The sequence below is a fragment of the Polypterus senegalus genome, chromosome 3 (assembly GCF_016835505.1).
Source record: "Polypterus senegalus isolate Bchr_013 chromosome 3, ASM1683550v1, whole genome shotgun sequence".
In the NCBI taxonomy this organism is placed as follows: Eukaryota; Metazoa; Chordata; class Cladistia; order Polypteriformes; family Polypteridae; genus Polypterus; species Polypterus senegalus.
Genome location: NC_053156.1, coordinates 74992705 through 75018836, shown reverse-complemented (window position 1 = coordinate 75018836; position 26132 = coordinate 74992705). Strand labels below are relative to the sequence as shown.

The window sequence follows — 26132 nt, the reverse complement described above, 5'->3', positions numbered from 1 at the left end:
CCAAATTAAACGGGTGGCTGCCCCAAACCTTGCCATGCCTCAAGTCTCTTCTTATTACACTATATTAACTTAAAAAAGTTACAAGTTTAGATCAGCCAGAACGTTACAAATATAATGAGAAAAAATGATCAATATCAATTCAGTTAATGCAAATACAAATAACAGCATAAAAGCTACTTATTCAACCAAATATATGTACTTGCACAAAGAAGACACATATTCCATTATAGTGAAAAATTTACCCATGACAAAAACAACTCTGTTTGTAGTCTTCATTGACAATTAGATAATGCACAACTCCTTAGAGAATTGTACTTTGACATTCAGTTATAATATATTTACCTCTCTTTCTCCAAACTCAAATATACTGTGAACAGATTTGCATAAGTCAGTAGAGGGAAGAAGAGGCGGGACCTGCAAACATATTAAAAGGACAATAAATGCAGATTTTTCACTGGAGCAGCATTTGGTAAATTGACAATTCCTCTATATAGGTATGTAAATAATTCTTGAAAGCGTTAACATCTTTTACCATTATTTAAACATTAGAAAATTATCTTCAAGTTTCTTGATAAAACACCACATGATTTGACAATAAAACAGCAAACATATTACTTATTTTTGAAATTGCCTATAAAGAAAAGAAAACTACATTTAAATTGTAGAATTTAAAAATCACTTTACTTCCATACAAATCTTATACAATATTAATATTTAATCATATATAAATCAACAAAGAGAAGAAAACCTTAATAATTAATCACGTACATGAAGTCTTCTAAATTGAATTTCCAAATTAAACATTTTGTATGTATATATATGAGGGACATTCAAAAAGTTTTCCCACTTTTATATTTTCATTGGAAATGGTGAAGGCAGGAGGAGTAGTAATTGGGCATTAAAAAGTTGATACACACATGAAAAAATACATTACAAACGAAGGTGGCTATGTAGAAAAGTGGTGTAACTTGTTTTTGAAATTCTTAATAGAGTAAAAAAAAAAGTGTAGAAACTTTTTGAACATTCGTTTTGTGTATCTGTGTATATATATATGTGTGTGTGTGTATATATATATACTGTATATATATATATGTATTATACTGTACGAAAATTATTTCTGAATAGGCTCTAACATGTAAAATACTTATTTAGTACTTTGTATGCAGGAATGTTATTGATATTTAAATAAACATAATTCTCTTTTTATTCTATGCAATTTAAACTGAAATATCATGCATTTCTTATCATTTACAATAAAGAATTGTTTTTTTTACATTTTTTATCTGCAAGTTTGTATTTTGTGAAAAACATGAGAAGACATTAGGTTGTGAATACAATTCATTATTAAACCAGTGGTGGCTGTGATCTTTTTTTGCTTTTTGATATAAACTAAATTTAATGGATATGTAGCAGTATTCTTTAGATTGCTTGGCTCATATGATAGACTTTACACATTTCAAATGTGTTTCTTTTTCAATTTCAGCAACAGTGACTACTGAATTTGAAAGATACTGATTACATATTATAAGGAGGATGAATATGTCATTCCCAAACATGGATGAACACTGTGCCAATGATATATATTGCTATAAGGTACCACGGACAGATTCTGTCAGGACATTATTATATTGTCTTCTTTTTTTTATTGATATTGTAATAATTGGTGGGAACCTTTTAGTCATGGTTTCTATTTCTCATTTTAAACAGCTTCATTCTCCAAACAATTTTCTTGTTCTTTCACTGGCAACTGCAGATCTTTTGGTGGGTGTTTGTGTTCTACCCTTCAGTGCTGTGAGGTCTGTTGACACCTGCTGGTATATGGGGGCTGCATTTTGTAAGCTTCACGCCAGTGTGGATTTCATGCTTTGTACAGTTTCAATTTTACATTTAGGATTCATTGCCATTGACCGCTATTATGCAGTATGTGATCCACTCTGTTATACAACAAAAATCAACTTCAGAGTGGTGGGTATCTTTGTAGCTGTTGGGTGGATAATCTCATTTATGTACAGTTTTGGGCTAATTTATGATCGTGCTTACTGTAGAGGTTATGAAGATTTGGAAGCCCAGTTGTCTTGTAATGGTGAAAAATGTATTTTCTTATTTAATGAGACATGGGCTTTAGTTAATGCATGTGCATTTTTCATACCTTGCTTTGCAATAATGATTATATATGGAAAGATTTTCAAAGAAGCAAGTAGACAAGCAAGAATGATACAGAACATGGAAAATAAAAAGCATAATGTAGAAGAAAGCAAAAATAAAATCTCAAGAAACAGAGAAAGAAAAGCTGCAAAAACATTAGGTATTGTAATGGGAGTGTTTCTTTTTTGTTGGCTGCCCTACTTTTTTATGTGCTTGTATGATGCTCATGGAAAATTTTCAACAGCTCAGCCAGTGATGGAATTTGCTGGCTGGTTAGGTTATACAAATTCTGCTTTTAATCCAATGATATATGCTTTTTTCTATCCCTGGTTTAGAAAAGCTCTGAAAATTATTCTAACATGTAGAATATTTAATTCTAACTCTTCAACATCCAGACTATATTCAGAATGATAAAAGAATGTACTTGCTTTCAAGAAAATATTATCATTTTTAAACATTCAAGGATACTAAGATGTTCTTAAATAAATAATTATACCTACATTTGAAGGGGGCACGGTGGCACAGTGCTACAGCTGCTGTCTTGCAGTAACGAGACCAGGGTTCACATCTTTCCTGAGTAGAGTTTGCATGTTCTAACCATGTCTGCAAGGGTTTCCTCAGACTTTCCAAAGGTATGCAGGTAGGTGGATTGGCGATAATAAATTGTCCCTAGTGTGTGCTTGGGGTGTGTTTGTGGTTTTCCCTGTATCATTTTGTTCCTGCCTTGCTGGTTGGGACAAACACCATGACCCTGTTTGGGACTAAGTGGGTTAAAAAAATTACATGACCTACATTTGTTGAAAGTGATTTATAAAAGAGTTCAACAATATAAAACATTAGTCTGGAGAACTGTTTTGAAAGAAGTGTTACAAAATAAGTTTACAAAATTGATCATCACAAGTTAAGAGCTTTAAACCAAACAAAATGGCACAAGACTCATTACTCTTTCCTTAGCTTCATAAGTCTATTGTCAAAGTCATTATTAAATATTCACAGAAGAAGACAGTCTACAAACACTTCTCAAATACAGTGAAGTAGTCAGCGGATGGAGATGGGAAGCTGTTTCCACCAGCTGGAGTTACACATGAAAAGAGCCTGGATTGAGAGTTGATACCACATCGAGTTGGCATCATCAGACACCATTCTTTAGCAGATATGAGAGGGCGAAAAAGACATTTTATATTTTAGCTGTTTGAAAAAAAATCAGTTCTATACTTTAGAAAAAAGTTGCAGTGTGTATGGCCATTATATTTTCATTTTGTGCTGCTAAATACAACACTTTCTGAGAACACTCATGCATAATTTGGTCTGTATTTACTGCAGTTCCTAGTTTAGGTTAATTTATTCATGTGCTTTTCCTGTTTTGTAAATAAATGAACTAACTTGAACGTGTTCTTGTTTGCTTAGTCCTTGTAAATATGATAGATAGATAGATACAGTAGATAGATGTTGTTGTTGTCCATGTTGTTTTGCTGTTCATACTTCTCATACACATGAGTGAAAAAAACAGATTGAGCTTGAGGGTGAAGGGAACCTACTGTATATGTTTCCAACTTCTAAACAAGCTTTATCAGTTTCTGAGATATTGGTGTGTTCAAGAATTTAAACCAGGGCAGAACAAATAGACCATCAGATTTGGCATCAGATTTGGACATTTTGAGATGGTGTTTATGTAAAATGTACCTTACAGATACTGTAGTTTTTTCATAACAGTGCTTTGGATGCATGGAAATGGATGGATGAAAAAGCGTGAATACATACACAAAATCTAAGTCTAAGACAAGAGTTATGTGTACACTTGCCAAGCCCCTTCTTTCATCCTCCCCTATTTATTGACTGATACACCAGTGTGCTTGTCTGAAATGAAATGTTAATTGACAGTATAACATATTTTTGAAAAAGAATGTAATGCTTTGCTTCTTGAAAAAGATGATCCAGTTTTAGGTTTGTCTGAGGAACATTATGTAGGGTCACACATATGTATGTTTATGGAAACTGCTTGTCTTTTTATGCTGAAGCACAAGCACTTTACTCCCCAACTACATTGACTCTCATTGAGGTATTATACACGGTTTCTGGTGTTTGAAGAAGTGAAAGGTAGTAATGTAACTAACAATTGTCTTTCGACCCATCTTGATAATTATTCCAAATACATATTGGGTGGTGTCCTGGTGCATATCTCAGCTAGTATACGTGAAGTGCTGCAATTTGTATGTTTCTTTTTTCCTATTCTGCTTCACATAATGCAATATTTTTTTATATAATTTTTTGCATTTCTCAGCCAGATTGCTGTCTTTGTTGAGTCAGTATATTCTTTGTTTTTTTTCAGTAAACCCCAGTACCTAAACCTCCACAAATGGATTAAAATAGACATTTCCTGATTTCCTTTTGCTTGTTTTCCACTAAATAATCTTTATAGGAATTAATGAAGGAGTTTAATGCTTTTAGATAAGCTAAAACAAATAACATTTGTTAAATATCATTAGCCAAATTAGTTAGAGAGCAAACATTATGGAAATTAAAATTAAATGACTTAATGCTACCTCTCTTTTCTTTTAGTTTAGTTTGGTACCTAGTGACAAGTGGACAGCCTTTGTGAAAGTTTACGTTTGATAGAAATTGGTGTTTGTTTTTCAATACCTGATAATTGTAATTGTTCAACTCTGTTTATATTGCATTCACTGGATATATATATTGTATGCAGATTCCTGTCAAATGTTAATTACTCTGTCTCAATTGCTGTATTGAATAGATACTGAAAATTAAATAAAAAGAACTGGCAAAGAAACATGATGTCTGTGTAACACACTCTGAAATTCAAATTTGTAAGGAAGAGTAAAAATGGATAATATACATAAAATATATATCTATTATATAAAAATATCTTGGGACGAGACGAGATGTGACTTTCTCAGAAAGACACTTTCATGTCCTGCGTGATGAGACTTTCTTTCTTTCTTTCTTTCTTTCTTTCTTTCTTTCTTTCTCTTTCTTTCTTTCTTTCTCCACTCCTCCCGGCTAGCTTCGTCCCCATTCTTCCTGACTCTGCCCCCCAGAGTAGTGGCCGCTGGCTTCTTTTATAGAGCACTCAGAAGTGCTCCAGGTATCCCATGATCTTCTTCTGGCAACATTTCTGGGTGTGGTGGAAGTACTGCAACAAAGGGCTGAGCAGTTCCTGGGAGTCCAAGGCACGACGGCAACCCAGGGGCACTGCCATCCTCATATTTTACCTCATATACTTCATAGTTGTTTGTGAGTGGTTTCTGAGAAAAAAATGTAATGTTATGTTTTCATGAAAAATGAAGAGAATGAAGTTTATCACATAACACACTTCAATGATCACCTGGGGCCTTCATGTATAATGCCTTGCTTAGAATTCACACTAAAACATTGATTATGGATAAAACTAGAAATGTACGCATGCACAAGAAAATTCAGATGCATGAAATTGTGCATAAACAAAGTTTTATGAACTTGCCTTTTATAAATCCCAATCAGTGTGAATTTTAACAGACATGAACAAGCCTACAGCACCTCCCCAACTACTCCCAGAATTTCACCTATTCGAATATGCAAATCAATATAAATTGCTCCTTCTGTTCAGTGTTTTGTTAAAAGACAATGGTGAAAGCACACATAAAAAACAATTTTATTGAATGTGAAATGGAGGTCCTACTCAGTGAAATGGAGTTAAGGCAACACATTCTATTTTGGTTGCATAAGCAGTGGTATAAGCAACAAAATGAATTTGATGGAGTGGCACAACGTGGCTGAGGCACTCAACAGTTCACGTTCAAGTGTCTGAAGCAGTCAGATATTAAACTCAACATAGAAAGATGAATCGCAGCCCACAGTCCAAGTGTCAGCACCACTGGAGGAGGTAACACTATTCCAAGGCTTGCACTATTTGAGAAGCAAGCTGCTGCAATTTTGGGTGAGAGTTATATCTCTCATCACAACATTAATGAGACTCATTTTTACATCAAAGATAATTTTCACATTAATAGAGTGGAAACGTTTTCTATTTACATAAGCAAATTAATTCTCTGAAGGCACCTTTATAGCGGAAAACCGGATGTTGCTGCAAATTGCACTTTGATGTTTGCATGTTCAACTATAGTGTAAGGAGGAAATCCTTCAAATGTGGTTGACAAGCGGATAATACCATCCCATAGCTGGCATGGAGTGACTCAGTGATGACTGAGAAATACTGAACACTGAACAGCTCCTGTGGCTAAGGAGCAGGCAAAACATAGTTCTTCAAAATCTGCCTTTGAAACGCCAGCCCCACTTCAGTACACAGCTCCCAGAGGATAGCTCTTGGAAATCAAAATCGACTTAGAAGCCAGTCATCATCATGGGACAAGAAATCAGTACGATCTCTAAATACACGCTCTCTTCTAATTCTTCCATTTGCAACGTCTTCTAAGAACACTAAAGCAGCCATGGTAGTTGGAATATTTTGGCTATTCCGTGCACCATTATATTGTTACAGATTGATTACAATCAAGTGCTTTAATTTTGTAAATGATACACAATTAATTTCGGTGTATTTACTAAAGCCTGCGTCATGGATGTGAATATAAAAAAGAAGTGAAAACCATACAGAAACATTAGCACTGCTTTGACACAGGGTGCCATCTGTTTACAAAACCAAGCAGAACCTGGGTACATATGGTCTGAGGCCTCTCACAGCTTGCAAAGTGAATGTCTTATTAACAAAAGGGTTGGAATAAACTTCAAAACACCAAACACCATAAAGATGATGCATAATGTATCTACAATAGTGATGAGTGGAGTTCAACAAAACTGTATTATAATGATTATAATATCATAATGTGTATAATACTATTGGGATTATAATAGTGTGATGGTCTTTAAAGTGTCCCTGATGGATAACTTTGCTGAACCAATTGGAAGAAAAATTTGTGAGGCAGCAATACTAACCACTGTGCCTGCTTGAGATGAACTAAATAAAGCATATTTTAGAACAGTAAAATTTCTTTCAGACAGTAGCATGAATTCACTAAGGCTTGTCCCCCACAGATTCAGGTAGGTTCTCAACTTCTCTTGAACTGAAAAGTACGTTTTTGCTTTTCCTGACACTTTTGCATGTTCATAGCCACTGTTACAAAATAAGGACACCGCTAAAGAATATGAATTCTTCAATCCAGGTTGGGAACTCCTGCTCTAGGCAATTTTCTACTGGTAAACCTTGGATCCTGACGTTGATATGGATATTACTTTGACACAGAGGAATCTACCTATAGACTGTGGCAGACCACGTTCGTGGCAACAGCATACCTTGATGGTAGTTGCCACTTTCACCATTATAATGTGTCCTACCACACTTCAAAAATTGCTCAGGAATGGTTTGAGGAACATGACAAATAGTTCAAGGTGTTGACTTGGCCTCACAATTCCTCAGATCTCAATCCAATCAAGCATTTTTGGAATGTGCTGGAAAAACAAGTCCATTGCATGGAAGCTCCACCTCACTTCTTATACAAGTAAAAGATCTGATGCTGACCTATTCACACCAGATTACACAGGACACCATCAGAGGTCTTGTGGAGTCCATGCTTTGAAGAGTCAGAGCTGTTTTGGTGGCATAAAGGGGGCCTATACAATATTAAACATTGTATGTGTGTATATACACTACTGGTCAAACGTTTTAGAACACCTCAGTTTTTCCAGTTTTCTTCAAATGTAATCACTTGAAATGCAATGAATGACCTAAAATGGTGAAAAGGTAAGCCAGATTTTTAAGTTTAAAGAAAATATCAGAATATTACAAATCAGCCTTCTTCAGGGAACAACAAATAGGTTAAAATTTACAAACATTTTGCATCAATTAAAGTAAATTAAGCCTTGCAAGGTGAAATAAACAATGTCATAATGTATGGACGAAACCATGGTTCAAACAAGAATTATTTACTTTTCTAAGACAATTGAAAGCCTTTCCTGAAAAACTCTTCTTTACTTAATGAGACAGTCATTCTAGAAGTGAGGATGTTGAGAGAAGTGTGCAAATATTTAAACTAGATTCTGTGGAGAAGAAAAAGCAATAAAAGACATGAAGAAACAACAAACAAACCAAATGATACAAAAAACTTGAAACTTTGTTAGAATTAAATAGACAGTAGTCCTCTTTTAAAATGTTTACTTCTTAATGAGAGGACCATTAGAAATGCTTAAACTAGAGGCAACAGTATTGGTCTGGGACCATAGGAATTGTGGAGTCATGACCAAATGAGAGAAATGGAGCAAAATACCATATTAGTGGTTATGCATGCTTTAGAGAAGACAAACAAGGAAGGAAAAGAGGAGATGTGATATTATATATGCTACTGTAAATAATATTCAGGCCTATGAAATCAAAGTAGAAGAAATTAACAAGTCAGAATTACAAGCTAGTAAGGGAGAGCCCAGAGATTTGATGACTGAAGTGTGCTGGCAAATTCTGATATTTTGGGAAACTACATTATTTAATTATTTAATCAAATATGACATATGTACAATAGAAAAATGCAGTGAGCATGTGGGATTTTAACTTTCCAAATATTGACTGGGAAGCCCATTTTGGAAATAAAAAAAGATAAACCTAAATGGTGCTAATGGTAAATAATCCAGTTCTCACCCAATTTGTTTCAAGTCCAACATGTGGTAATGCTTGTCAAGATCTCATCTTTTCCAACAATAAAGATTGAATAATAGAAACAGAAGTTATTGATATTTTAAGCCAGTGGTTCTTAAGTTAAGTCCCGGAGGCCCCCTAAGTTATTTGTAACTATACGAAGTGTATTGTACTATTATTATATCAAAGCCTTGCAACAGAAAAAGAAAAGGTTAAAATACACTATTTCTAATAAGGATAAAATATTACTAACGTATTCAGATAAAAGTGAAAATAAAAGTAAACAAATTGGAGAGGTGGAATACCAGCATATATGTCTTATATTAAAGCTGGTACAAACTGCTAGCACAATTACATACTTAAACAACCTGTCCAACACTGCTAGTCCTCTTCATTGCACTCCACATACACTATTTCTCTCTGGCAAATATAATAATTTTATGTTTTAAAGATTATCAAAATCAATCATCTAGCACTTGTTCTGCTTCCTATGCAGAGGTATTGCCAAAAACTTGATCATTTAGCATTACTGTCAGTCTAGCTGGGAAAACAAGACAATATCTGAATTCAGCTCTTTGTGGGTCCTGTTTAAAGCTGTAAAATGCAGCCCATTCACAGCTGTGACCAGAGAGAAGTCTGGGAATACAGTGGTGTGAAAAACTGTTTGCCCCCTTCCTGATTTCTTATTCTTTTGCATGTTTGTCACACAAAATGTTTCTGATCATCAAACACATTTAACCATTAGTCAAATATAACACAAGTAAACACAAAGTGCAGTTTTAAATGATGTTTTTATTATTTAGGGAGAAAAAAATCCAAACCTACATGGCCCTGTGTGAAAAAGTAATTGCCCCCTGAACCTAATAACTGTTTGGGCCATCCTTAGCAGCAATAACTACAATCAAGCTTTTGTGATAACTTGCAATGAGTCTTTTACAGCGCTCTGGAGGAATTTTGGCCCACTCATCTTTGCAGAATTGTTGTAATTCAGCTTTATTTGAGGGTTTTCTAGCATGAACCGCCTTTTTAAGGTCATGCCATAGCATCTCAATTGGATTCAGGTCAGGACTTTGACTAGGCCACTCCAAAGTCTTCATTTTGTTTTCTTCAGCCATTCAGAGGTGGATTTGCTGGTGTGTTTTGGGTCACTGTCCTGTTGCAGCACCCAAGATCGCTTCAGCTTGAGTTGACGAACAGATGGCGGACATTCTCCTTCAGGATTTTTGGTAGACAGTAGAATTCATGGTTCCATCTATCACAGCAAGCCTTCCAGGTCCTGAAGCAGCAAAACAACCCCAGACCATCACACTACCACCACCATATTTTACTGTTGGTATGATGTTCTTTTCTGAAATGCTGTGTTTCTTTTCGCCAGATGTAACGGACATTTGCCTTCCAAAAAGTTCAACTTTTGTCTCATCAGTCCACAAGGTATTTTCCCAAACGTCTTGGCAATCATTGAGATGTTTCTTAGCAAAATTGAGACGAGCCCTAATGTTCTTTTTGCTTAACAGTGGTTTGCGTCTTGGAAATCTGCCATGCAGGTCGTTTTTGCCCAGTCTCTTTCTTATGGTGGAGTCGTGAACACTGACCTTAATTGAGGCAAGTGAGGCCTGCAGTTCTTTAGACGTTGTCCTGGGGTCTTTGTGACCTCTCGGATGAGTCGTCTCTGCTCTCTTGGGGTAATTTTGGTCGGCTGGCCACTCCTGGGAAGGTTCACCGCTGTTCCATGTTTTTGCCATTTGTGGATAATGGCTCTCACTGTGGTTCGCTGGAGTCCCAAAGCTTTAGAAATGGCTTTATAACCTTTACCAGACTGATAGATCTCAATTACTTCTGTTCTCATTTGTTCCTGAATTTCTTTGGATCTTGGCATGATGTCTAGCTTTTGAGGTGCTTTTGGTCTACTTCTCTGTGTCAGGCAGCTCCTATTTAAGTGATTTCTTGATTGAAACAGGTGTGGCAGTAATCAGGCCTGGGGGTGGCTACGGAAATTGAACTCAGGTGTTATACACCACAGTTAGGTTATTTTTAACAAGGGGGCAATTACTTTTTCACACAGGGCCATGTAGGTTTGGATTTTTTTCTCCCTAAATAATAAAAAGCATCATTTAAAAACTTCATTGTGTGTTTACTTGTATTATATTTGACTAATGGTTAAATGTGTTTGATGATCAGAAATATTTTGTGTGACAAACATGCAAAAGAATAAGAAATCAGGAAGGGGGCAAATAGTTTTTCACACCACTGTATATGGATTTGGTTGTTTTCAAATATGATCTCCTCCTTCTGTCATAGATAGAATACCAATTTTTCATTATCCCATAGTTTAGCTAATCAATCTTTAAGGCTTCTAAACTTCAAGGGGTTTGATCCACACAGGCAGACCTACACAGAATCTACACAGACAAATGTTTTTCATGTTTTAGTACTAACAACAAAATTTTGACATGAAGTGTATAATGTGTGAATACTGAAGTCCAAATATCAAAAAAAGCAATTTCACAAAAGGTACAAGTATAACAAAACAAGTGGGCTTTTATTCAAGACTATAACTGAATAAAAAGAAATCAGGTTAGTGTGGCTTGTTGTCATGACTTCTTTGGTAGTACAGAGGTAGGAGCTGCTGAGTCCTATTCAAAAGGTCCCAAACGTGTCCCAAAATAAACGTTTTGAGTCGTGAGCTGCTCTTATTGTTACTATTATACAAGGTTAGTGTACTTTGCTGTCCAAATAACGATATATTATTTACTCTGTACTGCTCCAGGTACCTCACTCCCAGATAATCAAGTCTTGAGCAGAAAGAATTTTTTACCCTACCTCCAGCGGTGTGGGGATGGGATAGCAGGCTGCTTGCTGCTGGTGCTTACCAACACATTTACAAAACAAAAGACATAGAATGGACAGGTGCCAAGGGATTTAAGGTGGGCTGGGATTACAAGTTTTTGTGTAGTGCTTATTTTTCTTTCAGGTATGTGTTCAACATGTGTCCTGTCATCGTACACTTACTGTACCTAGATCTTTGTAGACACGTAACACACATGAAATGCATGTGTTCCAAATAACAATATATTTTTTAGCCTATACAGCTCTAGGTACTACTTCACTCCCTGATAAACAAGGCTTGAGCTGGAAGAGGTTTTTGTTGTTTCTGCGGCTGTGGGAGTATGGGATAGCAGGCCAGAACATTCTTAGCTTCAGGTGGATGACCTGTTCTGAACTGCATGTAGTATGCCCTACATAGGAAAGAGGTGGATCACCTGTTCTCAAATAATTTGTGAGGCTAAATACCCCCTTACTTGCTGAGGTTCAACCCTATGCTACAGCTTTTCCACAAAGCAAACAAAAATGGAGACATAAGAGCATTCAAAACAAGTCAAAAATAGAATTATAGAGAAGGACAGATCTGGAGAAGGGTACAAGGCCATCTCAAAGGCACTCAACATACTGCAGAGCTAAGTGCAGACCATCACATGCAAGACGATATGTATGATATAAATCTTACAGTAAGTGTCAACCAGGTATCATGATCCCCACTGTAAAATGTGGTGGTGGCATGAGGTGGACATGCTTTTTAGGAGCAAGGACTGACCATTGGGTCAGTATTGATGGGAGGATTTATGCTGTATGCAATGCAAACAGATCCTGGACGAAAACCTGATCCTCTCGGCCAGGAAGTTTAAACTGTGTAGGAAGTTTGTCTTTCAACAGGACAATGGCCCAAACACACTGCCAGATAATTGATGTCTTTGAGTGATCTAGTCAGAGTCCTGAACTTAACCCCATTGAGTATCTGTGGCGAGACATAAAAATTGCTGTTCATCACTTCCTCCCAAGTAACTTGGTGCAGTTTGAATAATTTTGCAAAGAAGAATGAGCAAAACTTGTTTTTAATGAATTATCAAAAAATACTACTTAATGTAATAGCTGTTAGATGCTCAACCATGTATTGAACAAAGGGGATGAATACTTACAAATTGTTGACATTTTACTTTTTGGACATTTTTAATGTTTTTAAAAATTTGCTTTCTATTTTGGGCAGCACTATGAAATATCTACTGTACAAATACAAATTCCCTACCAAGTTAACCAAATGTCAGGATAATCCCAATGACAATCATTTGTATGATAAAAGGATTGAATACTTTTTCATTGCACTGTATATTTTGACTGTGAATGTTAGTTACATGTATGAATTCATTTTACCTCAAGACTCTATTCTTGGAATTCTAAACCACTGTATTACACATAAATACAGTGATAATATACTTTTAAATAGTTTTCTCAGAGTTTACACAAGCTCCAATAATGTAATGTTTAATATCATACCATTAAAATGTGACTTTCTAAGTATGCTTACTGTCAAAATAAAGGTACTCTGTTGTACAGAGAATAAAGTGTTATCACTCTAACTTAACACTTTTTAACACCTTGTGCAGAATCCCTTGGCACCACCTAGTTGTTTTCTCGCTCTCACCAGAATCAGACATATTTTGTGTTTCTGCACCGTGTGTACAGCATATTTATATATATATAAAGATAGATAGATATATAGATAGACAGATGCAGTTACATATTTTCTTGTTCTATTTCTTTTCTCAATACATCTCAATAAGCAATAAAAGACTAAGATGTAATCAATGGAACATTAGTAATAAGGTAATTATTCAACTAAATACTTTTTACTAGATTTTTGTTGTGTTTAATGGAAATGTGTTTTAAAAAGTATACTACGAATATATATATATAGATAGATAGATAGATACCAACCTTTTTTGCTGTTTTGTTTCTCACAAATGTGCTTCATGCAGCAATGAAGAAGTGATTTGTTATTAAGGTAACTATTTCTCATAAAAAAAGAATTATTAGATTTTGCTCAAATGCATGATGTGATTTATACAAAACTGCAATATGATTTTAAAAATGTACATCATCTAGATAATTCGAATAAACAAGGACACATTAATTTTTTTTTACATTTGTATCAAATATGCATTGTCTGCATTTACTTGGATTTTATTTTAGTGAAAAAAAGAAAAAATCTCCTGTTATTAGTATGCAATGTAAAGAATATACTGTAAAAGGGTATTTCCTGTTCGGCAGGTGAAAACATTTGCACAACATACATTTGTGCTTCATCTTACTGTTTATTTTTATAGACTTTGCAAATGAGATGTCTAATAATTACCAACGTTTTTATCTGCTTGTACAAGTTGGGGTTTTCAGGAATGTGAAATATTGCTTGAAATTATTTTTGAATAAAATAAAAATAAAATACAATATTTTCTACAAACATATAATACCGGTGCACATAATTTTTGTCTATTCTATTAAAATAAAAAATACTTGTTTTACTTTACAGAAATATTGACATTAAACTTCCCTATTCAAAAGGACCATTAAAGGATCTGCCCTGACCAGAATGAACATAACATTTCAAAGTGTGAATGAACATTGTTATGATGACATCTTTTGTTACAAGATACCCCGGACAGCTGCTCTTCGATCTTTCTTGTACTGTTTTCTTTTTTTAATTAACATGATTACAGTTGGAGGAAATCTCTTTGTCGTTGTATCCATCTCACATTTTAAACAGCTTCATTCCCCAAACAATCTACTGGTGCTTTCACTGGCAACTGCAGACCTTATGCTTGGGGTTTGTGTGCTTCCTTTCAGTATTGTGAGGTCTGTGGAAACCTGCTGGTATCTGGGACGTGTGTTCTGTAAGATACATACAATTGTGGATGTAATGCTTTGTACAGTTTCTATTTTTCATTTAGGATTTATTGCTGTTGATCGTTATTATGCAGTGTGTGATCCTCTCTGCTATACAAGCAAGATTACAATTCGGGTGGCTACTATCTTTGTACTTGTTGGATGGGTGATACCATTTATGTATAGTTTTGGTTTAATTTATAATGATTCTTATAGCAAGGGTTATGAAGATATAGCAGCAGTGTTTTCTTGCAATGGAGAAAAATGTATACTTCTTTATAATGAACTCTGGTCATTAATTAATGCATTAACATTTATGATACCTTGTTTTTCAATGATAGGCATATATGGACAGATATTCAGAGTGGCCAGTAGACAAGTCAGAATGATACAGAGCATGGAGAATAAAATTCAAAATAACAACAAAAGCACACAAAGCAGAGAACATAAAGCGGCAAAAACATTGGGCATTGTAATGGGAGCGTTTGTCTTTTGTTGGTTACCTTACTTTTCTGTATGTTTGATTGATGTTTATGTCAGTTTCACAACAGCTCAGCCTGTAATGGAATTTGTTGTCTGGCTTGGATACACAAATTCTGCCTTCAACCCACTTATATATGCATTTTTCTATCCATGGTTTAGAAAGGCATTAAAACTTCTCTTAACATGCCAAATTTTTAAATCTAACTCTTCTACTATAAAACTATATACAGATTAAAATGCTAACATCTATAATTACATGTACAGAAAGTTAAGTTGTGATTGTTATGGAGAGTCATTTTTTAACTTTTTGTTTTTCTTTGTTAGCCATTTTTTTAATTAAAAAATGTTTTTCTTGTTAGCCATTTTTTTAATTAAAAAAACAGATTTGTAAATGATACATATTGTGCTGATTAGTTAAGTGACTCTTGATTCCATTGTGCATTTTTTAATAACATCTGTATTTTTATTTGCTGTATAAAATAAAAAAATATTATGGAAAAAGTACCTTGTACTGGATTCATAATGTATCAATTATGAATGGAAATGTGTAGTTTATTTATTTATTTATTTTTTGCACCTATGATGAAGTCAAAGAAATATGAGCCATATTGAATAGACTCTACAGGAAAAGGTAAAGCTCACATCAGCAATGATAACTAGATAAACAACATTTTAGTTATCAAACTTTCTTCTTTATTTTTTCCAAAGTATTTTTTTTCATTTACAACTTGTCCTCATTTGGTGATTCTCTGTGTAAAGGTGTTTTTATATAAACATTGTTGTCTTTTTTGTTATAGTTAATATTACGTTGTCTCACTCTAATGTATGAAAAATACAATGCATGGTCCAAAGAAGAGTGTGTTTACCCATCCATTTTGGAAAGTTTCACTTGTATGGTTAGTTGGTGTAAAACTTAAAATGGGTATTAAGTAATAAGCAATTTCAAAATACAAAAAAATGAGATCTGCATACTGTATTTTCTGAGGGCTATCACCTCTCAGTGCATGAGCTCTGATTTAATTCTGGCAAGGATCAACTGTATATGAAATTTGCATGCTATTTTCATTTTTATGAGCTTTTTCATTGAAGACTCAGGTTTCTTTCAATAGTCCTATGGAATACTGTAAAGTTGATGAACAATGTGAAACAGGCAGAGACCAAAGTGTGTCTACCTATGAATAAACAGGGTCTTTAATGACCCCCTATCTAGGTCTGGCACCTGTAGTCAGTTAGTGTTGCTGGTATAGGCTTTGACACCAAAACACTTTGAGTTTTTATCATTAGTATTAATTGTGCATTTCAGGAAGATACTAAGTATATTTCTTTTGTGAACAGTATAATAAACATAATAAACACAACAATTGTCTTCTTTTATTTTATATATGAAGGTAATTGATGGATGTAAAATGAATAAAACTGATGCAATTTGTATCATATATTCATTTAGTCAACACCTAGGGTATCTCTTTTGTTATGAATTTTCGTAGAAACAATATTTACCTAATGTTACTTTCACATTCTAGTAAACCTGTCTTTTACAGTATACTTTTCTGTCCTTACTCTTGGAACCTACACAAGAAATACGTTATTGTATCTGCAAAAGAATAATACAACACTAATTTTACTATTAAAAAAAAGCCACTTAGAAAAATTATGTGTGCTGTTGAGCCTTCACTGAGTCTGCCCTGTTCTTAAGAAGGCGCAACAGCCAACACATTGTGCTTCTAACCATTTTCCATGTGTTCAGTGTAAAAGTAATGTGTATTTTTTGCACTTTATATTATGATTTGGCTCTTTTCTCATTTTGACAGTTTTTAACATATTGCAAAGTAACATTCTCCAAACTATTAGTTCAAGTCAGGGTCCCCATAACTAAAAATGTTCTTTGCAGTTAAATAATTCCAAATCTAACAGAGTGTTATTGTAATTTGCCCCTTTGCTGTGCATTTCTTCAGATTTCAGTGTATAGTATGGCATGTGCATCACTAAATAAAATATACTCTTTTACAGTGAACATTCCTCCAAAGCTATTTCTTTATAAATTATATGTACATACATACATACATACAGTATATATATTTTCCTTTTTATATTTAAGAAGTATTGGCATTATAAAGTGAATTGCTCATGTTTAGTCATGATTAAGTGAAGGGATGTAAATTTGCAAAATTGTGAAAGTCAAAGTTGTTGCCCAGCATACTGTATTTAGTATTTATTATAATAATATAGCACACTGAAGATGCCATTCAGTATAATTTAAAGACTAAGTCGTGAAAGCTGTTTATTCAATTTTCACCTTTTTCACCTCTTTCTTTTATCTTTCCCAATCAATGAACAAACAAAAATAATGAAAATAATTCAATATTATCAACAGTCTATCTTTCAAAGTTATAGTGGGGTTACCAAATAATAATTCTTAGGGTGTGTGGAAAAATTACCATTTTACAAACGATCAAAACAAAATATAATGTATCATCAACAGCATGAATGTTAATTATATATAAATAAATTAGTACATATATACTATGACTGTCAGAGAGTTGGCAGAATCATGGCTCTCTAACGAAAATGCTATTAACAAACACTTGGACTTGAACCCAGCATATGCAGGCTTAAAAAGAAGAATATCCAAATAATAAATAAAGACTTTATGATGAACACCGTCTGAACCTCACCTTATTAATCTACTCCCCCTAACAACCTCACCCCAACCCCCATCCCACAATTGCTAAATACTGCCTTTGACTCCAGTGTGTCTAATCATTTTCCTCTGATGATGACACCTGGTAGGCTGTCAAAAGACTAGGCTGTCAAAAAACTATTTTAAGATACGTGACTCATTTTCTCCATTTGTGGCTCTCCAGCTACAAATATACAAATCGTATCACAGATCTTCACATTAAACAGCAAACAAAACCACATTGCATTATTGCAGCTTAAATCAAGACCAGATTAAATGTGATTTTAATTCTGTCCATTTGCTCCATTTATGCATTACTAAAGCTGATTTTAGGGCAGCATAGTTTGGTATGGGTAGCACTGCTCTCTTATGAATCCACCTTCTTGGGTTTGTCTCCCATGCTCAGATATTGTCCAGGTGGACTTTGCACATTATCCTAATGCCTTTGGGAGTTTTCCTCTCAGTACTCCATTTTTCCTCCTATATCCCCAAAGACATGTAGCTTAAGTTTGGCCCTGGAGTGAGTGCAAAATAAAGTATACAGTATGTAACACAGGAAAAAAAAGATGTGCTTATCTGACGCAATGGATAAAAGGTCAGTTTTAAGAGAACTATTTCCAAGTTGACATTCTTGTGAACATTATTACTTATCCCATACCACTGACTATTTTAATAATGTATCAGTAATAATATTATTTGATGCAATTAGTAGCATTGCATTGTTTTTGCAATAACTTATTGTTTTCATAAGCTGAATGTCTGTATTTGGGACTCATTTTATTGCATTGAAAGTGCTGCAAAAATGTCAAAACTATAGTATGTTTCCTTTAATTAAGTGAGTTGAACTTCTTTTTCTGTTTACATAAGCCTGGATTCTTTTGGGCCATGTAATTAATACTGACATTTAATTATAATAACCATTGAAACAAATCCCACTTTCTTTTTTTCATGCTTGTTAAATCAAATTCGCAGTTCTGAGGTATTCATTAAGTTAGTCCTCCATCTGTCTAAAATTTGTTTAGAATAAGGGAGTGGGACCAATTGAAAGCTTCTTTTAGTTGAAGTGAATATCTTGTGTAATGGAGAGCATGAATGGACTACCATACTCTCCTGATGTTTTATTGTGTTATCAGATCACCTTTAAGCACCTTAATCATGAGACAGGTGCTACATAAATAATAATAATAATAATATTTATTATTATTATTATTATGACTAGTAGTAGTACTAATATTAGTATTATAAGTATTATAAAAAGTACTATCTAATTTCAGAGTTTCTTTTGCAGATGGGGTTATGGGTAGGAAAACCGGCCTTATAACTGTTACCTGTTTCTGTTTCTGTGAAGCAGCTGAGAGAGAGTGTCTCCTTGCGAAGGGCAAGAACTGAAGGCATTAAGCACATTGCAAAAGTGTCTTCTTTTGTAACAATCAGCTGCTCTCCCCCTCTCTTCCTGCCCCAAATGAGCACATGCAGCAAAGGACAAAGTGTTTGTGTTCCAGTTTTGCCATATACAGTGGTACCTCTGGTCACGACTGTAATCCGTTCCAAAACTCTGGACGCGACCCGTTTGGTCACGCCCCAAATGTAATTTCCACCATAAAATTGTATGTAAGTACAATTAATCCTTTCCACACCGTATGAACTGTATGCAAATATATTTTTTTAAGATTTTTAAGAAAACAAAAATAGTTAATTATACCATAGAATGCACAGTGTAATAGTAAACTAAATGAATAACACTGCAAGAGTTTGCGCTACACCCTTACGAACCGCTTGCTGTAAACACTTTTTTTTAATGAATTTTAAGCACAGGGAAAATATGAAAGCTTGGAAAATGCGTAATGTATACAAAAACTAGCCATAAACAACCATGAAAACTAACCTTGCATGAGTCGAGTTTTGGCATGAAGGAAGTGAGGAGGAACTGGGTGGAGAGGAGATTACACTTTTGAGGGAGAGTCCGGCTCCATGATGGAGGGCTGTTCTCCTTCAGGTGTTTTCTCTCTTGTGATTTCTTGGGTTTCTGGTGTTTTTAGCCATTTAGCTAGTGGACCAGATTTCACGAATTAGGGATCTAATGTGACTTGCCTTTTCCTGCACATTAAAATTTTTTCAGAAATGTGAGACGACATGGTCGTTCATCATGTTTATCATTGTTTGAAACCGCTTTTTCCGGGTGGTTCTTCTCGAAAAAATCCTGGCACTCATTACATTTTTCCATGATGGCTTTTATTGCGTCACCTTTTTATAACCACCCTTTCTTATGCTGCTCCTGCTGGAGTTCAGCGAGTTCCTCCGTCGTCAGCTCCTCCTTGTGATCCAGGACCAACTCCTCGATGTCCTTATTGTCCACTTCAACACCCATGCTCTTGCCCATGGACATAGTCTCATCAACAACAGGAGGCTCAAATCTTTTGAAATCCCGTTCACGGACACATTCAGGCCAAAGTTTCTTCCAGGCCAAGTTCAAGGTAGAGTTTGGGATGTCTTCCAAGGCTTTGTTTATGAGGTTGATGCAATGAGCAATATTAAAATGGTTCTTCCAGAACTCCTTCAGGGTCAAAGACGTCTCCTCAGTAACATTGAAACACCAGGGGCCTCATGTATAACAGCGTGTGTAGAACTCACACTATAACTTGGCGTAAGCACAAAAGCGGGAATGTGCGTAACGCACAGAAAAATCCAGATGCAGGAATCTGTGTGTATGCAAACTTCCATGTTCTTCCGCTACATAAATCCCGGTCAACGTGAAAAGTAACGCACGTGCACGCGCCTGCTGTCCCGCCCCAAATCCTCCTAGAATTATGCCTCTGTGAATATGCAAATCAATATACCTGTAAATAGACCTTAAGGTCAGCGTTCTGTGAAAAGACAATGGCAAAACCACAAGGAAAAATAAAACAACTTCATTGAATACCAAGTGGAGGCAAGGAAAAACATACTATTTGTTGGTTTAAACAGTGGTATAAACAAGAAAAGGAAGTTGATCGAGTGACATAGCATGTCGGAGAATCGAAAGCTCAAGTTCACAAAGTCGCACAGTGCCCGAAATAAAAAAGAAGTCACATATCAAAGTCATTGTGAAAAGGCGAGTGTTTTCCCACCGTCTGAATGTCATATGAAAGCTTATTAGGGTACAGAGAAAAAAAAGGCACACAGTGGGGAAAAGCACGAAATGTCAACTTTAATCTCAAAATTTCCACTTTATTCACACAGTTTATTTTGTCATTAAAGTAGAACATCATAAACTTCATCTTAAAATCGTTTAATTTACTAGTTTCCCAAATCTAACTCGTAACTAAAGTAGTATGTCAGTAGTAATTTGTTTTGTATTTGATCTTCTATGTGCTCTTTTTGTGTGAATCAATACGTGCTTCTTAAACTGGCTTTCTCTTCCTCCGACAGGACACAGAATCCATTACATTTGTGATATTACAGCTCTCTGAATAAAATACTGAGATGTATACGTGATATCATTTTCATGATGATAGGAGTTAAAGCATGTTATTAAACATGGGAACACGGTGGCACAGTGATTGTGCGCGACCTTCGATGAAATGCTTTATTGCACCAGTACTGTCTTTTTCAAACGTACCTCTAATTCCTGTACTTACTTTTCTTTCTCCAAGTAACCAGTCGCCACACAATCAGCTCTGTAATAGATGTTAAGCCATCTGTTAGCTTAGAACACCAATTCTTCAAAACTTTTAAGGAACATTGAAATATCTTCGCAGTACATGTTTAATTATTCTGTCCTTCATGCCAGGCCCAGTAAAGCATACAGTGCGAGGCAGGAACAATCCATGAACGGAGCGCCAGATCCTTGCTAGCGTAGTGACACCGTGTCCTTTAATTATTAACACTATAGATTATTTAAATGAAGTTAAAGTTTTATATTTTGCTGCATTTCATCTTAAAAAATTATATCATCATCATATGTAAATACGCGCTTTATAAAGTGGCTCAGGTTGTGCAATATTATAACTGTATCATAAGTTTACAGTGAGGTAATTGTACTTATAAGTCCAACAGTTCTACAAGGAGCAGTTGATGGAGTGATAGAGTGCGTTTAGAGCTCTTGGGATGAAACTGTTTCTGAACTGTGAGGTCTGTACAGGAAAGCTTTTGAAACGTTTGCTTTGTGAAAGCAGTTCAAATAGGAAGCATGGCTGAGGCAGCGTGTGCTTGATGCTGTATCCCGATAATTCTCTTTCTGATCAGCTGCTCTGAGTGGTGCAGTAAGAGTAATATGTAAAAAGATGATCTGCTGTGGCAACCCCTAACAGGAACAGCTGAAAAAAGAAGAAGAAGGTGCAGTGAGAGTAACAACGCTAAAGCAGCTATGGTATTTAGAATAGTTTGGCCATTCTGTGGACCATTATATTGTTACAGGTTAATTACAATCAGATGCATTAAACTAATAAACAATATGCTGTTAATTTCAGTGTGTTTATAAAGCCGCGTCAGGGATGTGGATATGAATAAGAAAGATAAACCACACAAGAACAGTAGCACTTCTTTGACGCTGGGTGCCACCAGTCTGCAAAACTGAGCAGAGAACTTGCGTACGACAGGGTATGAGCTACCGTGGAAATGTGCATGGCTTTATGCCAAGTTTAGGTTTTATATATCACGATTTGAACATGGAAACGTTCATGCACCATTTATACATGAGGTCACTGGCGAATTGTCTTTTGGTGTACAGCTTCTTAAAATTTGAGATAACCTTCTGGTCCATGGGCTGCAGAAGAGGAGTCGTGTTTGGGGGGATGAACACGACCTTAATAAAGTCGTACTCCTCAACTATATCATCAACCAAATTTGGAGGGTGTGCTGGTGCATTGTCCATCAGAAGAAGGCATGTTTCAGGCAGATTATTCCCTTCAATATATCGCCTCACGGCGCGAGCAAAAGCCTTGTGCTTCGTTCAGCCATTCCAAAAACAAGGTCCTTGTGAACCAACCCTTCATGTTTGCCCTCCACATCACGGGCAGTCTGGCCTTGTTTACATTGTGCTGCTTGAAAGCATGAAGGTTCTCAAATTAGTAATCGACTAGCGGCTTGATTTTTACGTCGCCACTAACATTAGCACACAGCAAAACGGTTAACCTTTCCTTCATTGGTTTATGGCCGGGCACAGCCTTCTCTTCCTGAGTGAGCATTTACAGATCTTCAGCATCTACTTCCAGAACAATCCGGTCTCCTCACAGTTGAACACTTGTTGCGGAATGTAACCTTCATCCTCCATGAATTTTGTGAAATTTTTCACAAATTCTTCCACTGCTGCAGCATCAGAACTAGCAGCCTTTCCATGCCAAGCTCCCACAGTCCTTTTATTCTCCCTGACCCGGAAGTGTTCCCAAACCCCAGTCCATGTGATTCTTTACCACTTCCGGGTCAGGTACAAGTCCTTTTCTTCACCCCGGAAGTATGTCACTTCTGTTGTCGCTCTTCCTATGATGCACTTCCGGGTTATAGGGCACATATGATTCTTCCGTCCTCCCTGCAGCTCCCTCTAGCGGCCCCTGTGGTATCCAGCAGGGCCGTGTATAAAAACTACATAGTCCATGATTCCCTGCTGGTCTCTGGGGCACCTCCATACTGCAGGGAGGGCTCCATCTGGTGGCCTGGGGGTATTGGTCGGGATGACAGTTTTCTATATCCTTTTGGATTAAAGGGAACCAAAAATGTCTTGAAATAAATTCATTAGTTCGCAAGAATCTTGGATGCCCAGAACTTGGGGAATCATGACCCCAATTCAACATATCCTTACAGGTTGACTGTGGCTCATACTTCAGCACAGCATGAACTTTTACAGAAGCAGCCTCATTTTTCTGAGCTTTTTACTTCCTGCATGACATTAAGTATGTGATAAACTTGTATGGCAGTTACAAATTTCTAGTGGAGATTGTGTGTTGGAAATAATGTTACCAAAGCTGCCATTTTCCATTTCCAAAGTGAGTAAGATTATAGGCGCAGCTGAGGTCCAATCTTAAATTGTAGTTTTTTAAGTGACAAGACTACTAGGCTGGAATTCAAATATTCATTTGCACTGGTTCAGGACCCACATCAACTGTTATGGTCTCCCAAGTAGAATTCAGACTGTCTTTTGTGAGGTTCTTTAATAAAGGTGACTTGAGTGGGAACAGCTCCCTGAATCTGTTGTAAAGTTCCAAACTCCACACGTAGGTGATAGGGGAGCAATCAGATATTTGTGCATTTAGGTCTTTGAATGTGTTTTAAGTCTGGTTGCTCATTTTGCTGGCTTGAAATTGTAACTTGTAAAATGGGACAAAAATAGTGTCCTTTTGAAAAACTGTACAAAGCAGCAGAGATATTAAAAGGCATCTCCTTTCTAGGCAAAGTTTGAAAATTGTCACGGCTTTAAGCAGAATTGATGCACAAAAAATGTTTTTTAATAAATAAAGATAAAATCAAACTCAAAGTAAAATATGCACCCTTTATTAAATGTTCTGCTTCTTTTATTTGTGCAAGTGCTGATTTTCCCTACCTTGTTCAGTCAAAGCCCAGACATTTGGCAATGTGCATAACCCTATTTTATTGCATATTTAAGATCACTTCATGTGCTGCACCACTTTGGCCAGCAATGTGCTACATTTACAGACAGAAGATATCAGCAATTATAGTAAAACACAGACACAAAAAACTGTGAGATGAGGACTCCATTACAAGAATGAAAGTAATATGAAAAGATAAGGATTGAAAAAGAGTAAAATAACACAAAAAAGCAAGACATCTAAATTAAATACCAACAAGTGTCTAAAAATTGAGGGGCCAAAGTCTGCCTTTCCTTTCCTAACTGAAACCAGGTAGCAGTCCTTTAATCCAAAATCCCACAAAAATTAGTGAAAGGCTCAATTACTATATTTACATTGTGTATTCTTAATATTATCAATATATTATCAATATAACCATGCAGCTTCTGTTATGCCATAATCATTATAATCTATTTGAAAAACTTCAGCCTGGTTTCACACTGGTCACATCATAGAAGCAGAGCTAACTGCTGTTCTCAGTTACATTCATATATCTTCTTATAGGTGAAGTGCTAACATTATTATGGCATTAAATTCTAGTTCCATATTTGAAACCATTAACTACACTATTATATTGCACAGGTTCTGCAAACATTAATCACTGTTATTTCATTCGTATCAAACCAATTTCATGCTATCAAGTTAAATTTTTCATCTTGCACATTTCAAAGCAACAATTTTATAAAGATCATCAAGCATCATTTAGGCTTTCAGAAATGTAATGGCATGTAGGTTACAAGTATCTGTGTCAGAACCAGGATATTAAACTGTGATGAGCTAGTGCAATGAGGACACTTAGACAAGAGCGAGGGTACAAAATCGCATAAAGTGCTTTTATTCCAAACTATGAATAAAGTACAGTGCTTAATCCCAATAAATAATTCAACTAATAATCCCATAATAAAAACAGTGCAGGATAAAAAAAATCCATAAATAATTTAAAATCCTTTGTGGAAACAAGGTCCCAGAAGATGATTGCCAACCAGTTTGTTATGGCTGTCACTCTGTCTCCCCAGCTCACCCCAGGCAAGTCTTCCCAGCCAGCAGAGATGCAGATAGCTGTGATGCCTTTTTCCCAACTCCCATCCCATCTGCTTCTACTAACATCTGCATGGGTGCACAGAATTGGACCTCCATCATCACTCACAGTTCCAACAGCACTTTATGAATCTCTGAGAGGCTTAGTTCACAAGTCCCCTCTCTCAAATCATTGCTCAGTTGGTACACCCTTTGGAACGCCATTACCTTGCTCCCACATACAGGGGCCCAAACACACTGCCTTGTCACTTTCTTGCTCACTCACTCCTGCCTCACTGGTATTCTCTTTCAAATGTTCACCCCGTTTTTGTCCTGCCCAGGCTACTTTTAAGTTAAATTTGTTGCCACAAGTGTTGAGGTCACTTACTCCAGGACACTAATGAGGCAATCGACTGCCCAACACCTCTGCAAGTGAATGCTTAGCCAATGCCACACCACACTTCCACTCACCTGCACCATACTCATAATAAACTGTTTTATAAAAGCTTGAACTGGTAAAAATTAACAAACAAAGGAATAATGCAAACTTTTCTACACATTCTGAATTAATATTAGTTGTATTCCTAAAGTTTTAGGTTTTCTGTATTTGTATTTATTTGTCCTTTTCATATTCAACCTTTTTAAAATAACTGTTAGAGTGACATATACAAGTACAGCTTAATTAAACCATACTGATTTGTCTCTGTGCCGGATATCATGATCAGCACATATCAACACTAATGCATTTCTTTTATAAATTTATTCAATATGAATGAGAACATGCAAAGCACACAAACTCAGTGGCTGAGCTTTAAAATGAATCCAGTTTTGAGGCTGACCACCTCACCACTTAGGGAATTATTGAAAAAGTAAGTATATTTGGAATAAATATAGA

At 35.7% G+C, this 26132-nt stretch overlaps 2 protein-coding genes across 2 annotated transcripts; both read left to right on the top strand.

Annotated features, from left to right (window-relative positions):
• The first annotated feature begins 1554 nt into the window (after window positions 1-1554).
• On the top strand, window positions 1555-2556 carry LOC120526544 (trace amine-associated receptor 4-like). Its single transcript, XM_039749708.1, has one exon. The coding sequence runs from the start codon at window positions 1555-1557 to the stop codon at window positions 2554-2556; it is 1002 nt and encodes a 333-aa protein (XP_039605642.1).
• An 11765-nt stretch (window positions 2557-14321) lies between these two features.
• On the top strand, window positions 14322-15215 carry LOC120526543 (trace amine-associated receptor 4-like). The gene has a single exon (XM_039749706.1). The coding sequence runs from the start codon at window positions 14322-14324 to the stop codon at window positions 15213-15215; it is 894 nt and encodes a 297-aa protein (XP_039605640.1).
• Window positions 15216-26132: the final 10917 nt, after the last annotated feature.